The sequence below is a fragment of the Synchiropus splendidus genome, chromosome 17, assembly GCF_027744825.2.
Source record: "Synchiropus splendidus isolate RoL2022-P1 chromosome 17, RoL_Sspl_1.0, whole genome shotgun sequence".
NCBI classification, from domain to species: Eukaryota; Metazoa; Chordata; class Actinopteri; order Syngnathiformes; family Callionymidae; genus Synchiropus; species Synchiropus splendidus.
Window position 1 is genome coordinate 17,571,814 of NC_071350.1, and position 13,686 is coordinate 17,585,499.

The 13,686-nt window shown below is 46.4% G+C and overlaps 3 protein-coding genes across 3 annotated transcripts; 1 reads left to right on the forward strand and 2 right to left on the reverse strand.

The window, feature by feature from the left end:
* Positions 1–96: 96 nt before the first annotated feature.
* On the reverse strand, positions 97–2,260 carry LOC128748727 (transmembrane 4 L6 family member 4-like). Its single transcript, XM_053847684.1, has 5 exons — positions 1,865–2,260; positions 1,725–1,790; positions 742–878; positions 494–680; positions 97–429 (listed from the first exon to the last, which is right to left on the reverse strand). The coding sequence occupies exons 1-5, from the start codon at positions 2,039–2,041 to the stop codon at positions 418–420; spliced, it is 579 nt and encodes a 192-aa protein (XP_053703659.1). The 5' UTR covers positions 2,042–2,260; the 3' UTR covers positions 97–417.
* On the forward strand, positions 1,969–7,191 carry LOC128748726 (mannose-P-dolichol utilization defect 1 protein-like). Its single transcript, XM_053847683.1, has 7 exons — positions 1,969–3,074; positions 3,154–3,219; positions 3,533–3,665; positions 4,722–4,807; positions 4,929–5,044; positions 5,103–5,213; positions 5,275–7,191. Exons 1-7 carry the CDS (start codon positions 2,984–2,986, stop codon positions 5,380–5,382), a joined length of 711 nt encoding a protein of 236 aa, XP_053703658.1. The 5' UTR covers positions 1,969–2,983; the 3' UTR covers positions 5,383–7,191.
* Positions 5,670–11,691, reverse strand: slc25a35 (solute carrier family 25 member 35). Its single transcript, XM_053847682.1, has 5 exons — positions 11,018–11,691; positions 10,000–10,065; positions 9,770–9,922; positions 7,555–7,689; positions 5,670–7,153 (listed from the first exon to the last, which is right to left on the reverse strand). The coding sequence occupies exons 1-5, from the start codon at positions 11,387–11,389 to the stop codon at positions 6,983–6,985; spliced, it is 897 nt and encodes a 298-aa protein (XP_053703657.1). The 5' UTR covers positions 11,390–11,691; the 3' UTR covers positions 5,670–6,982.
* Between the last annotated feature and the right edge of the window lie 1,995 nt (positions 11,692–13,686).

Sequence of the window (13,686 nt, forward strand, 5' to 3'; positions counted from 1 at the left end):
TAATAATTTGTGTTAACAGGAACCAAAAAACCCAAACTCATATCCTGTGTGCCTATCACCAGAGCACAGCCGAAAAGACTTCAGTTCAGAACTGTGTTTGTGTTTCACCAGTTACACTTGTTTTTTGCTTTTTTATTTATTTTTTGTTTACATCCGACTAGACAAGTTTGTTTTCACAAGTTGCAGCGGCTGATAATGTGGACCAAAAAACACGGAGCAGATCAGGAAAGTCCTGCCACATAAACTTTATTTCACAAATGCGTCAGTTGTTCTGAATGAAGCTGCAAAATGAAATCTTTTTTTTTCTGTGAATGGAATTATGAGTAAAGACTGCACTTCTTCCTGCATCCAGAATACTTCGAGCGTTTACACCAACCCGCCAACAGATGGCGCCTGTTTGCACCTCGCAGTCTGGCTTCATGCAATCGGCTGAAAATGGTGAGAGAAGTTTTTAACCTTGAGAAAAAGCTGGGGTACTGACGTGACGTCTCACCTTTTTCTCCGTGCCGGCGCCACACACGCAGCCGATGAGCCCGTTGATCACCTGACTGGCGCAGAGCAGACACTGCAGACCGCTGATGACCATCAGGGTGATGAACAAGCCCAGGTTGAACTGCACGATGCCGCGCGGCTTCACGCAGGTGTCCCACACGCTGTGGTCTCTCAGGTACTGCCCCTCGCTGGACGAGAAGAAGCGCAGGATTGAAGTTGCCTGGATTAGATGAACGGAGACTGGCGCACCTCTGTGTGAACGGGGAGGTCCACTCGCCGTTGGCTTGCTGGCACAGAGGCCCGTTGTACACTCCGACTGCCGCCACAATGAAGCTGTAGATGCCGCCAGCCAATCCCAGGCCGGCGAACGCAACGGACATGAACATCTGCGAATGGTACGTCAGTTTCTGGATTACAGTTTGTGGTATTGTTGTGCATTAACAGGATGATGTGGGAAGCCCTGGGTCTAAGTGACAGTACATACTGAATCATTTCAGGTGCTAAAAGTGTCAGTTAAGGACGACTTAAGCCTGTCTTATCCAGTTCCAGCTCTGAGGTCCTTTAGTCAGACGACCGTACTGTGATAGCAAACTCTGGACTCAGGCTTTCAGCTAGGAGGGCGTCTGGGTGTCATGAAAAAATGGATGCCCGATTCTCGACCGTGGCTTGGCCGTCAGATGCCCACTATGGTCAAGAATTGGGTGTCCATTTTATCATGTTTTGCAGACGCCCGGACGCCCTCCTAGCTGAAAGCCTGATCTGGATATGGGCTGGTTGTACTCTGGGATCTGTTCCGGGTCTGGGTCACATCCGCTACAGATCCATTTACTGAAACGGATGTGCGCCAGATCTGGCCCAGAGTAGCAAAATCAAGTCAATAAACGGGCCGAACCCGGCAGCCAGATACCTGGATCTGCCTGGATCAGGCCCTGTGCCAGCTGCTCTCTGGGTAAGGGCTGTCTAGATCTGTGCCCCATCTGGAAAGGAGTACCTGGAAAGCGAAAGACTGAACCCTCGCCTTTTCGACACAAAATCCACAACTGAGTGTGTTGGGATGTGTCCTAGAAAATGGCAGCTGGTTCGATCAGTTCTTTCTCGTGGTGGCGACGCCCTAACAAGGAAGGGAGTTTGCGCCTACGAATCTGATGCGGAACATTTCACGCCGTTTGTCACGCAAACCCAATGTTTCCGCCTCTGTGCGGCTGCTGAGCGCGCGGACTGGAGCTCCTCACCCCGAAACGATTCCCACAGCATCCGTTTGGTCCAGTCAGGTGGATGAAGAGGGCGGCGATGAAGACCTGAGCGGCACATGTGCGGCGTCAGCCCCGAACACAGCAGTGTAACACAGTCATTTCAGCGCTGCAGCACTTACCGCGATGCCGCCGCCGAGCACCCCACCCATGTACTTCACCTCCACGGTGATGAGGCCTTCCTTCACATACCTGGTCTCACCGGCAGGGAAGAAGAGCACGATGTTGCAGACGATGGAGAGGAAGACCAGAGGGTACAGAGAGACGGCAATGAAGTTGGAGCACTTTGCGGTGGACATGTTGATGGAGGGGCGACGGCTTGTCAAGTGTCCTCGCACCTCGCAGCCTCACGCTTTTTTTCCGCTTTGTTCCTCTTTTGGAGAGGAGAAGCTGGTGATGACACTTCGATAAGTGTTGATACAGGAAAAGGAAACACATAAGAATATTAAACTCCAGAGAGGCTGCTGAGCAGATGCGCATTCACAAGGTTCTTCTGCAACTTTGTTCTCAGAGATCAGAACATACTGTTGCAAGAGAAACAAAGCACAAGCATGACATCGCATATAAAGATAAAGAAGAACAAAGACCTTGTTTTGGAAGACAGTTATTAGCCAGCAAAAAAACATTATTTTGTCATATTGGCCCTTTGATGTTTGTGATGCAACATTTATAATATATAGTGTCATCTCTAGAATCAGAATCAAATGTATTGCCATGGTCAGTGAGGAGCCCACCAACTAGAAAAGTGTTTTAGAATAAAGTGCTGACAAAAATAAATAAATAAATGAAATAAAAATACAATAACTAAATAAAAACAACAAAGGCTGTTCACGAATTAATCTCTATGAAATCTCCATTTGAAAATCTGCTAACAGGAAGTTTACAGTTGTGTTATTTTCACACAGGAGTTGCATTTTTATCCCCCTCGATTTAATAATTAAAAAGGCGCTGCTTAATTGAACTCAAATGTTTTCTATTGTGACGGTAAACGCGCACTTTAGATGCGCCACGCCTCTAAAGAGTTTAGGCGCTCTTTTCTGAAGCATAACCTGCCCGTTAAGTTGGTATTTTGTGCGTGTGTTGACATCAAATGAAGACGGTGTGCAACGCAGGTCGTGCTCGGAGTGACGGATGACTTCCGGACTACAGATGTGGGCGTGGTTTTGAAGTCCTCGGGAGTTTCGTAAATATTTGGGGAGAACTTCGCTCCCCATTCCAGCGGTCCGGGCTCGACTCCCAACATGGCATCGTCTTCCTTGAAACAGTTCCTGGTGCTTTATTTAATGCCCGAAAAGTGTTACGAGAAACTGCTGGTGAACTTTGACTTTCACGGTGAGTCCAACCACGTCCAGATGTTTCCGCGTCGCAGCCGCGGCTCCAGTGTTAAAGCCTGACTTCTCCGTGTCTGCAGCGCCATGTCTCGTCTTCGTCCTGAGGAAGATCTTCTCCTTCTGGATCATGTTGGACGCACTTTTCGGTGAGTGATTCGCGTTGTGACACGTCAGTGATTGAGTTTGATGTCCCCGGCTGGATCAAGAAGACCTTTGTCGCCATGACAACAGCAGCTGCGCCTGCGCAGAAACCATTTAGATCGAGTCTGAATGAATGAATGTATATACTCAGCATGATAAAGTGCGCGGAGAACAAGTATCAAGCAACAGAAATGTGATCGCAATTGTTCAATAATGAAGGTACTGAAAGCAAAAACAATTGAACTAGGCATGAATAATCGAACCGATGTGGCGGTCATGTGACTGGTAATCGAGCGCTGATCTGTCGTCTCCCTGCAGCCCAGCTCTCTCAGCTGCTGAAGGTCCTGTGGACAGGAAGCGCCGAGGGTCTGAGTTTGACCGCGGCGCTGCTGCAGCTTTACGCCTTCTCATGTCCGGTGGTTTACGGCGTGGCCAGCAACTTCCCCGTCATGTGAGGAACTGCCGCTTTCTTCTTCATCTGTGACCCGAAACGTTCTAGTCCTGACACCACAACTAACACATCAACACCTGTAGCTACAGTGACACCTGTTATTACAGCTTCAGCTGTGTTACCACCAAGTATTACTGTTATAAATACAGCGCTTCTACTACAACAAACACACCTACTAATACTAGACGTGCAATATTACACTTCTGTTTCTGTCAACACGACTAGTAACATATAGTAACATCGTATTTGCTACTTCTCCTACTACTATTATTGTACCTGCCAACTAGTACTTAATACTACAACGTCACTATTTCAACTACATTGTTACTTTTTTAAGTACTATGCTCACTGATATCACAATACTAAAATACTGTTATATGTCATACAGTACATATATACACACTCACACAATATAGTACTATAATCTATTTTGCTCTCCTGCTACTGCAGTAACTGTATTGTTGTTGACTCACATTTGTACTCTCAAACTTGTTACCCTAAAAACCAGATCAACTATTATCAAACACTGCTTTTATTTCTAGTACTCTGCACAAGTACCACCAATTAAGTTAGTGTATTTCTTCTAGAAGGTCACAACTATTCATCTCGCAGTAGTGATCACCACTTTGATGTCCTGTCGCCTCCTCCCTGCCTGCACTTTCTTCTTGGCCTCCTTTCATCTCTGTCCATTACTCTCTAAATACTTTAGTGTTTTCGCTTCCCTCATCTTCCTTCCTCTGAATTGTACACTCAATTTCTTCATGTCATCTTCACTGCTCCTCCTCACCATCATGGTGCCTCGCAACTCATGTTGGCCTCTATCATCTCCTCCAGAAACTCCTGAACATTTGCACTCCTCAATGGGGATGGAAAAAATGTTCTGGAGATGTAGGGAACGCACGTAAGGGCACGACAAACAAGGAGCTTGTTCTGAAGAGGAGTAGATTCAGCAGCAGAGATCAGACCTGCTGACCTTAGATGTTTGTTCTTGGGTCCAGTCACTGTTTAAGCACGAAGGCTGCTCCCAGACACCAGCGCCTGTGTTTGCCTCCGCAGTGCGTGGGGCGAGCGGCTGTTCGTGGTGTGTCAGACGGCGTTGATGGTCTTCCTCATCCTCCACTTCCGCGGCCGCTCCCTCTCAGGTTAGCATTGATCGGATGTGGGTTTATCAGTGGAATGCTTGAGTGGTGATGCAATCAAGGGAGTTCAGAGGTCATCCACGTGTCTGGACGGGTCAGAACACTGGTGCTGTGTTTGCTCCAGGGTTGCTCCTCCTGTCGGTCTTCAGCGGGTCCATGTTCCTCCTGGGCTCCTTCGCCACCACAGAGGTCCTCTCAGCGCTACAGGCGTCCACCTCAGCCGCCATCGTCCTCAGCAAGGTAGAAACTCTTCGGCTCATCTTCTTCTTCTTCTTCACATCCCAGTGTTGTGTTGCAGGCGGCGCAGGTGGCAGCCAACCACACCATCGGCCACACGGCTCACCTGTCCACCACGTCGGTGCTGCTCACCTGGATGGCGTCTCTGGGTGAGGCCTTCATCTCCATGCAGGTGAGTACAGACAGACGCCTGCTCCTCTGTCCTGTCAGCTGACCTCTCCACTCTCATTCAGGACAGCGGCGTCTCACTGACCACGCTGACCTTCACCGTGTCCGCCTGCCTCAGCTGTGTCCTGCTGGCCCAGGTGCTCAGCTCCAGCCCCAAACTGAAGGGCGACTAGATGGCGGCACACATGGCGGGAAAACGCCAAATGTTTACACACACTACGTTTCTGACAGGTCATGTTTATATGTTACACGCACAACTATGGACCAATCAGGGATTAAAGGCTTCTTCTCCCGTGACTTGAGGTTCCACAGTGGAGAAACGGCGCCTTTACAAGTCAAAGAGCGCCACCTAGTGGGCTTAAAGGCATGCATGCCAAACAGACCATTACTACGACACACAGTACACTCATATTCAGCGAGAGACGTAAACACACCTCACACACACTAGCGAAGATCACATAGCCTTTTATTGAACATATCTGCATATCAAGTCATCAAAAAAGCATTTTTGTCTCATCAGACCAAACAATAGTTAAATTCATGGGGGACGTTTTAGGGGAGAAACATGGCTCAGAAGCAGAAGAAAACCGCAATATTCTCTGCTCAATTTAAAAGAAACTTAGTTAAAATTGATGAATTATATTTTACTCATCTTTTTAAATAGATGTTTTCGTCACACAAACTACTTCATCATGTTTACAAAATCATGTTTGTGTCACAAATCTCAGTGTTTGTACAACTATTGGCACATTTTTACCATCATGTTTCATCAACTTGGTGTGTACGAAACACAATAGTACACTTCAAACAATACCATTTATTTGTAATACGCTTTCAGATTCTGCATGTAATTATGCAAATGCAACTTCATCGCGCCCATGAAAGTAAAGGGGAATAAACGATATAAATATACTGTTTTTGGCAAAAGTTTTGTAACACGCATCTTATATTGCTGTTTGTCAATGCATCAATAATGTTAAAGCAATTCTGAACTTTAGAAATGAAAATAGATTCGATATTCTTCTGGTACAGGAGTGACTGAATTAAGGCAGTGCAGAGGTAGCGACCGCTCTGACTTCGAGGTAGTTTTTCTGTACTCACTGTACAGTATTCAGCACTGAAGACTTCAAATCATACAGACCTTGAAATCGTGACCTTTGTTTCATGTCGTGGTCGCTTCATTTTGTTCTTGAACCTTCTGCTGCCCCTTGCTGGTCACAACAAAGGACAACATTTAAATCACATCTAAACAAACCACCCGATTCAAACCGAACCCTTCTGGCTCATGGTTCATCAAAGGAGTGTAGAAACTACACAGCAAATGTGTGCGACGTGAAGATAATATCGATAAACACAAACGGTCTTCTCACTAGAGAAACAACCTTCAAGAGGCCCGACCTGTTGATGCTACTGCAAGTACTTCTAAGTACCATCTACTGTGTAACAGTACTGTTGAATAAAACAATCTTCACCAATTAGCCATAACATTACGGCCAGTAATTCCACAATGATGATTGTATTCCTCCATTCAGTTGTCATGGAAACGATCTGCTACATAGTTCAATGAAGTTTTAGTTTGGTCCTGGAGTTGTTGAGGTTTAGATCTGTGGTACTGACCACTGCAGAGGCCAAACAGGGGCCATATTGTTACGGCTAACGTTGCAGCGATGGACATTCATGAAAGAGGTACAAACGGGAGCAGAGCTGCTTCAGTCCTGGTTCTGTGACCTTGCTCTGGAGGACCAACGCTGCTCCTTCAGCTCCGTCTCCTCCTCACTTTAACCTGGCGTAGACTTTACGCAGCTCGTCCCAGAAGAACAGACACAGGATGGTGTGCGGTCCGACCCGGAAGTACGACGCCCCCAGCCCTTTGTAGACGCCCAGGAAACCTTCCTTCTTCAGAGTCTTGGAGAAGCAGTCGGTGAATCCCTTGTAGAGGAGACCCTGAAGCAGAAGGAGAACCGATCGCAACAACTGATGAACAGCAGTCAAGTAATAAATATGAAGAAAATATTATTTATTTTATACAATTAAAAAAAAACCTTTTGTTGAAAATAAAACAAGACTGATCATGTTGTTGACTGTGCTGTGCAAGTGTCCTGTGGTATTGTGGGCTTGTGGAGTTGCCGTACAGCGTTCAACTCAACACGAGCGTGTATGTTTTTTAATCCTATCAAAATAATTTAATTTTGTTCACCGACCCACGCATGTTAGCATTAGCTCGGTAATGGTATTCTCCATCTATGTTGGCATAAAGCGAGCGGGGCTGATATTGTTGTGTGTAAATGTATGTATATTGTATGAGACGACTGATACAGAATCAAGTGAGTGCACGGGAAACTGACCTTTCCCTGTTGGTCCACCGGCTGGTTGTAGAGCCGCGTGCTCACCACATCGAAGGGCGTCATGGCCATCACCACGGCGACGCTGCTGATCATCCCCGCGCTCAGAGCCACCAGCCAGCTGTCCTTCGGAAACATCTGCGGGAACAAGACGTTCTCAGCTCAGTGTGTTTCTGGACGGTGGGAGGAAACCGGAGTCACCGGAGGAAATCCATGTGAGCACAGGTCTAGTCAAAACACATCAGTGTGTGTGGAGGAAACCTTGACATCTAAACACACTTGTTGTTGCTGATCCCTGCTGTAAACCAACAACAAATATTTGTCCAGAAACAAGTATTTTATATTTACTTATACATTTAGCTTATTGTCGACCATAATCGAGTCATGAACTGTGGACCATCAAAACATTCAAACCACATTTGAGCACCTAAACACTACAGTGTTTTCCATCTACAACACTGCAGTCAGACGAGACACGTGTTCTTCATGTCCACAAGTTCACTCATCCTTCTGACAGTTGGTGACTCATTCAGAGATGGGAACCAGAATGGGATGTGGGGAACCTCCTGAGTTAGTTAGGAAAAGTCACGTGATCCAGGTGTGATGCCATCGCTGTCATGTTAGGCTTAAATCCCCAGCCTCAGCTCGAGTCCGGTTCCTTAAAATCACCTGCCAATTTCTCCATCCACTGATTTCTATTTTCAACTTCTCAAGAATTTTTTGCTAAGTGAATATTTTTTTATTTCTAATCTATTTTTTAAATATAATTTATGTCTCTTTTTATATAATTTATATTATAGTTATATTCCCTCTTTTTTATATCATTTTATTTTCTCCTTTTATAGTTGTTTTCCTGTTGGCTTTTGTTTTTTTAACATGGCATTTCCTCCCTGGCCACTGAGAGCGATCTTCCAGCCCTTCTGCTTCCTAAAGGTTTCAAGTCTTAATCTGCTGACTTTAATAGGTCATTCAAAGGTCTCTAACTAGTAGGATGCTAACAGTTAGCATTACTAGCAAATCCCAGATGAGGATGACAGAGAAGACTGGCACGAGGGAGAGACTGGCGCCTGGCCAGCGAGGACCACCACAAGCTTCCACAGTCAGCTGCTCCACATGGCTGTTACGTAAGCCTGGCTCACAGAGGGGCCTCCCGGAGGTGTCGGGTTTCTGTTCCAGAGCTGCGCCTTGCTTTGTGCCAGTGACTCCACCAGAACCCAGCGCCAAAACTATCACCATGAAACGCTGCCAGTTACTCTGCCTGCCGGCAAATCTGGTCCGACTGGTTCCCAACATGATGAAGAGCCTCAATGACGTTAGTCATCGAGTGACGTCCTGAAGTGTCCGAGTTCAACTGCACAGTGTTTGAAGTCGCACGACAGCCGCACCCTGCTCTACAAAGCAGGACCCGTGTCCTAGTAATGTGATGAGTGAACTGACCCATAAAACTAACCCTCCAGTCATGAATCTGTTTCTAGAAACGACTCACCAACAAGCTTGTTTACACACGTACGACAACGTTTGTGCCAAACAGGAAGTGGTTCTCAACTGTGAGTCCCACACACCTGTTTGAGTCACGGTATATCAGGTCACTTCAAGTGTGGAGTTCATCAAGCTCACAACAAGAAACAACAAGAAGTGGGACTGATTCGATTGTCGCGAGTCCTGACCGAGTCCATGTGCTTTGATTCCCATCGAATCAGTCTGAAATATGAAGGGAGTCCTTCCGAATCTAGCCACTGGACCACAGAGAAATGGCTGACTCCGCCCAGTCAGAACATCTCGATCAAATGAGGCCTGAAGGAAGCAAGCTGATCTGACTCATGGATCATGAATCAGGTTGCAAATGCAACACATGACTGAACACACAAGTCACTGACACGTCAATCGAATCCCAGTAAATTCAGCAAGATATCGGACTCAAACTGCTCAGCAGGGTCCAACCCATGTGCACTGGACCCTACAGACACATCACAGGTGACTCATCCGGCTCCTCCACAGCAGTCGACCTATTGGCAAGTCTCACTTTGCACAAACAGACGGTCCATAGGTCACGAGTCAGGACAAGAAGAGAGCCTTTCAGCAAGTCGCCAATGTTTGAACTGTAACTGAGTAACTATTGAATATGTGACGTCTGTTCAGACAAGACTCGATGCTTTTTTAAGTGAAGATAACGTGACACCCTACACAAGAGTGATGTCCTAGCATCCCATCATCTGACCTGCAGGTCCATCACAAGCTCCTTGGCTGAGGAGAAGGTGCAGAGCTGTGTCGCTGAGCCCACGCTGACCCTGGGCACGGCGGCGCCCGACCCCCGCCACAGTCCCAGCAGGCCGTGCTCCCGGTAGATGGCTCTCAGCGCGTGGAACGTTCCCTGGCGTGTCGGAGGAGGGTGAGGGGGAGGTTAGGAGGAGGGGACAGGTGATGGAACACACGAGGCTCTGCGGCTACCTGGTGGTTGTACTGGTGTCCCACGGCGATGGAGGCGGCGGCCTGACTCTGGAGGTGAGTCTTCACCTGCAAGGAAGGACGTTTTCGATGAGACCTGGTGAAGCCACACCCCACTTCTTATTCAATCCCATGAATAAGAAGCCACAAAATATTCACTGGGAATCAGAACCATGACAGATTACCTCACCTCACCACACATTTCACACCCTATTTAAGTCACACTGGCTCCTGTTTTTATTTAAATATACCAAGTAGGTTCATTTGACTCTTTTTAGGTCGACAAAGTTTAAAGAATGAGAAAAAATGATGTAAAAACCTTGACATCATGACACTTCTTAGTGTAGTAGTATTAGTTTTAGATCAGTAAAAAATATTTTTATTCACTCAACAGGATTTGTTTTGGACGACAAAGTCAACATTTGTCAGGAAACTCAAGGAGTTCACACAAAAACTGGTGACAGGAAACGCTCAATATTAATTCAGTCTCTTTGGCTGCCCTTCACGAACCACTGGCTCAGGCTCAGCAAGGCACCGGTGTTGGGCCTCACACTTCAATAAGTTCCTTTAAAAACCATATCGATTTGCAGTGGAAAACATGAGGTGAAAATCATAAAATTTGAAAGTGGAAATGGTCCCTCAGAAACAAACTCAAAAACGTACATTAAAAACTGCTACTTTCAACCTAAACAACCTCAGGACTCATGTCCACATCCATGATATGTTATGCGTTGTTTCAATATTTCCCCCGTTTACTGTCACAGGTCACAGTGACCCTGAAATTGGCGGGTAATTTTAAGGAACCCGAGTCCAACTGAAGCTGGAGATTTAAGCCCAACATGACAACTATTACATCACACTTGGACCACATGACTTCCCCTAACTGAATGGCTGCCTCGGGAGGTTCCCAACATCCCATTCTGGTCCCCACCTCTGAATGAGGAGCAGAAGCCACGGGACCCAGGGGTCAGCGTGAGTCACCTATAGGGAGGACCGTCCCCACCCCCCGCTTGATACTGACCAGGTAGACGGGGCTGCCCATCACGGCTCCCACCACTCCGGCCACGGCCCCCGCCAGCGTGGACTTGACCGCACTGACCCGCCCGTCGGTCTTGATGTAACCGGAGGACTCGATGATCGCGTAGGAGCCGAGGCGAACTCCGTTCATGAAGAACTGGTACATGAGTCCGGGGACCAGGCCCTTCTGCAGGCCGGCCAGTCCGTCCACCTTCCCGATGGTGTAGAAGGCGTGGAAGACGTTGCGGTAGTGGACCTGGTAGGAGCCGCGGCTCCGCAGCTCGCCCTGCAGCTGCATCCGCGTCTTCACCACCTCCAGCGGGTTGCTGAACAGACAGGCCCCGCACGACGCCACTCCGGCCAACACGAAGTCCATCTTGGTTCCGAGTCCGACTGAGACCGACACGAGCCTCGGCACAACCTTACAAAGTCACTCCTCCCCCAAACTGGTTTCACGATTCCTCCCCAACATGCATGACACTTCGCATCAGAGCGCAGACATGAGTGCACTTCACGGACCTCACGCATGCTCGGAATTTCGAGCGCACGCTGTGGACTCCAAACAACACCCCGCAGTAGCAAAGCTAACTATGTTTATTTCAATGAATACATGACGTGTAGTAAACATGCAACTCATCTCATACGCATTGCGTTAAATAGCGCTAATCGTATATCTTAAAGTTAAAAGAAAACCCCGTGGAAAAACAGACATTTGAAGGCGTCATAAGAAGGACGCCGTCTTAGCGTCAACACGACAGAGCGACGCTCCTCTTCCTCGTCCAATCAGCGTACAGCAGGAGGCACGTGCACAGTAGCAGCGCTCCAAGACCCTGAATCCAGCCATTCACCCCCTGGCGGTAATATGGATATTTTATTTTACATCCTGTTTGATTTTTCTTTTGTAATTTATTTTTATATTTAATTTTCATTCATATGTTTCTGATACTTATATCACCCGTCCACGTATACATGCACAGTGATTTCACATTGTAAAGGGCGTGTTCGTTTAATTTTGGCAATAAAAAAAATAAAACGTTGAAGCCATTTTTTGTATAATTATCCGAGTCTGGAGCAACATGTTAAAAATTCAGTCGAGTCGTAATTATGCAAAAAATAAATAAATAAATAAATAAATAAATAAATAATAATAATTAAAAGCACATTCGTGGCTGTGAGGCAAATAGCAGCAATGAACAGGCTTGTTTCTAACGTTTAATCCTCACGCACGTACACACAACAGAGCGGATCCCGTAGTTAGGGCAGCAGTGTCTATAGTTGAAGTTTGACCAAGAACCTGGTGCCCATGGTTCTCCTCCCTGCGAGTTAAAGTTTAAAAACATAAATCCAGTCCACTTATTTAAATCCTCACTCTCGAACAGACCTGGCCAAACTGCAAGCTAGGAGCCACATGTGGCCCTTTGCCTGTACTTACGGGGCCCTCAAGATGTCAAATCGAAATCTCAAAATATATATATTTCTCCTTTTAATCATTGAAATTTTAATTCCAAAAATAAACAGCTAGTTACAACCTTCCTCCCACATAGCTAGTAATACTAAAATTAGCTTGTAAAGATGAAAAAAAAACCTTTATATAAAAAAAAAAAAAACAAAGAAAAAAATATATCATTATGGTGTCATTACACGTTTTCCAATTTAATTCTGGTCTCATAATCGTCACAAAATAGAAGTTAACTTTAGGACCTTATTCTGTCCTTTTGGCTCGTAGGCCCCCCCAAACGGTGTTTTGTTGTAATGTGGCCCCTTGGGAAATGTAATATCCCACCTCAGCTCTAGAGCGCCATCTGAGTGAGTTCTCATCTGAACCACTAGAGGGAGTATGAGTGACAGAAACCAGGGAGATCAGAAACAAAGGCACCTCAGTCGACTCTAATGTAGACGACCATATTTGCTCTCGGTCCAGTTGTCACGCACGACAGACTGGTTCTGTCGTGGGAGACAGTGGGTGTGAGGTCGCATAAAAATATCAAATCTGAGCTTGCAAAAGTGGTTTCTTTTAGCCCCAGGTAAAACGGCATCTGCATTTTACTTCAGCTATTTACAACACAAAGTGCCACTGGAACAACCAGTTCTTGACCATCACAGGACACAGGACTAAAGGAGTGTCCGCCTCAGTTGGCCACCAAGGGGCGCCTCCTTGTAGCGCCAAAGCCTGATTCACATTCAGTCAACTCCCAAAATCTAAAACACCAACACAACAGGTATTTATTTTCTACTCATGGGGGTCATTTCATTTATTTTACTTAGTTGATGAATATCTATCGATTTATCTATCTAGATTTATATATATATATATATATATATATATATATATATATATATATATATATACTGTTTATATACCTGAGAGGATACTGTCACAGAGGAGAGCTGAGCCAAGACGGACACCACTCTCCACGCTGCGAGTGTATGGGCTAAAAGAAGCAGGAGCAGAAGACCTGCTGGATGCCTCCCAGTCCCAGCTCGACTGAGGACTTGCTGGAGTGATCAGGTGCCACTGTTGTCCACCTGGTTGGCTCCAGCTGGACCAGGATGTCGGGCCAACCTCATGTATAGATCGACACAGATAATATCAGGGGTGATATTACCCACGGACGTCCCAACAAAGGACGACTGAAATGCAGTCACAAACCTTGACGGAGACCTTCATGGTTC

Bases quoted from the DNA above. Each gene is read 5' to 3' on its own strand.
- LOC128748727 (XM_053847684.1), bottom strand. From the start codon at position 2,041: ATGTCCACCGCAAAGTGCTCCAACTTCATTGCCGTCTCTCTGTACCCT. The intron at 1,791-1,864 runs GTAAGTGCTGCA...TGTGCCGCTCAG, and splicing joins TGCTCGGCGGCGGCATCGCG to GTCTTCATCGCCGCCCTCTT. The intron at 681-741 runs GTGCGCCAGTCT...CTTCTCGTCCAG, and splicing joins ACCTCCCCGTTCACACAGAG to CGAGGGGCAGTACCTGAGAG.
- slc25a35 (XM_053847682.1), bottom strand. From the start codon at position 11,389: ATGGACTTCGTGTTGGCCGGAGTGGCGTCGTGCGGGGCCTGTCTGTTC. The intron at 7,690-9,769 runs GTCAGATGATGG...TTGTTCCCGCAG, and splicing joins AGCTTGTGATGGACCTGCAG to ATGTTTCCGAAGGACAGCTG. The intron at 7,154-7,554 runs GTCAGTTTCCCG...CTTCTGCTTCAG, and splicing joins CGGTGGACCAACAGGGAAAG to GGTCTCCTCTACAAGGGATT.
- LOC128748726 (XM_053847683.1), top strand. From the start codon at position 2,984: ATGGCATCGTCTTCCTTGAAACAGTTCCTGGTGCTTTATTTAATGCCC. The intron at 3,075-3,153 runs GTGAGTCCAACC...CCGTGTCTGCAG, and splicing joins GGTGAACTTTGACTTTCACG to CGCCATGTCTCGTCTTCGTC. The intron at 5,214-5,274 runs GTGAGTACAGAC...ACTCTCATTCAG, and splicing joins AGGCCTTCATCTCCATGCAG to GACAGCGGCGTCTCACTGAC.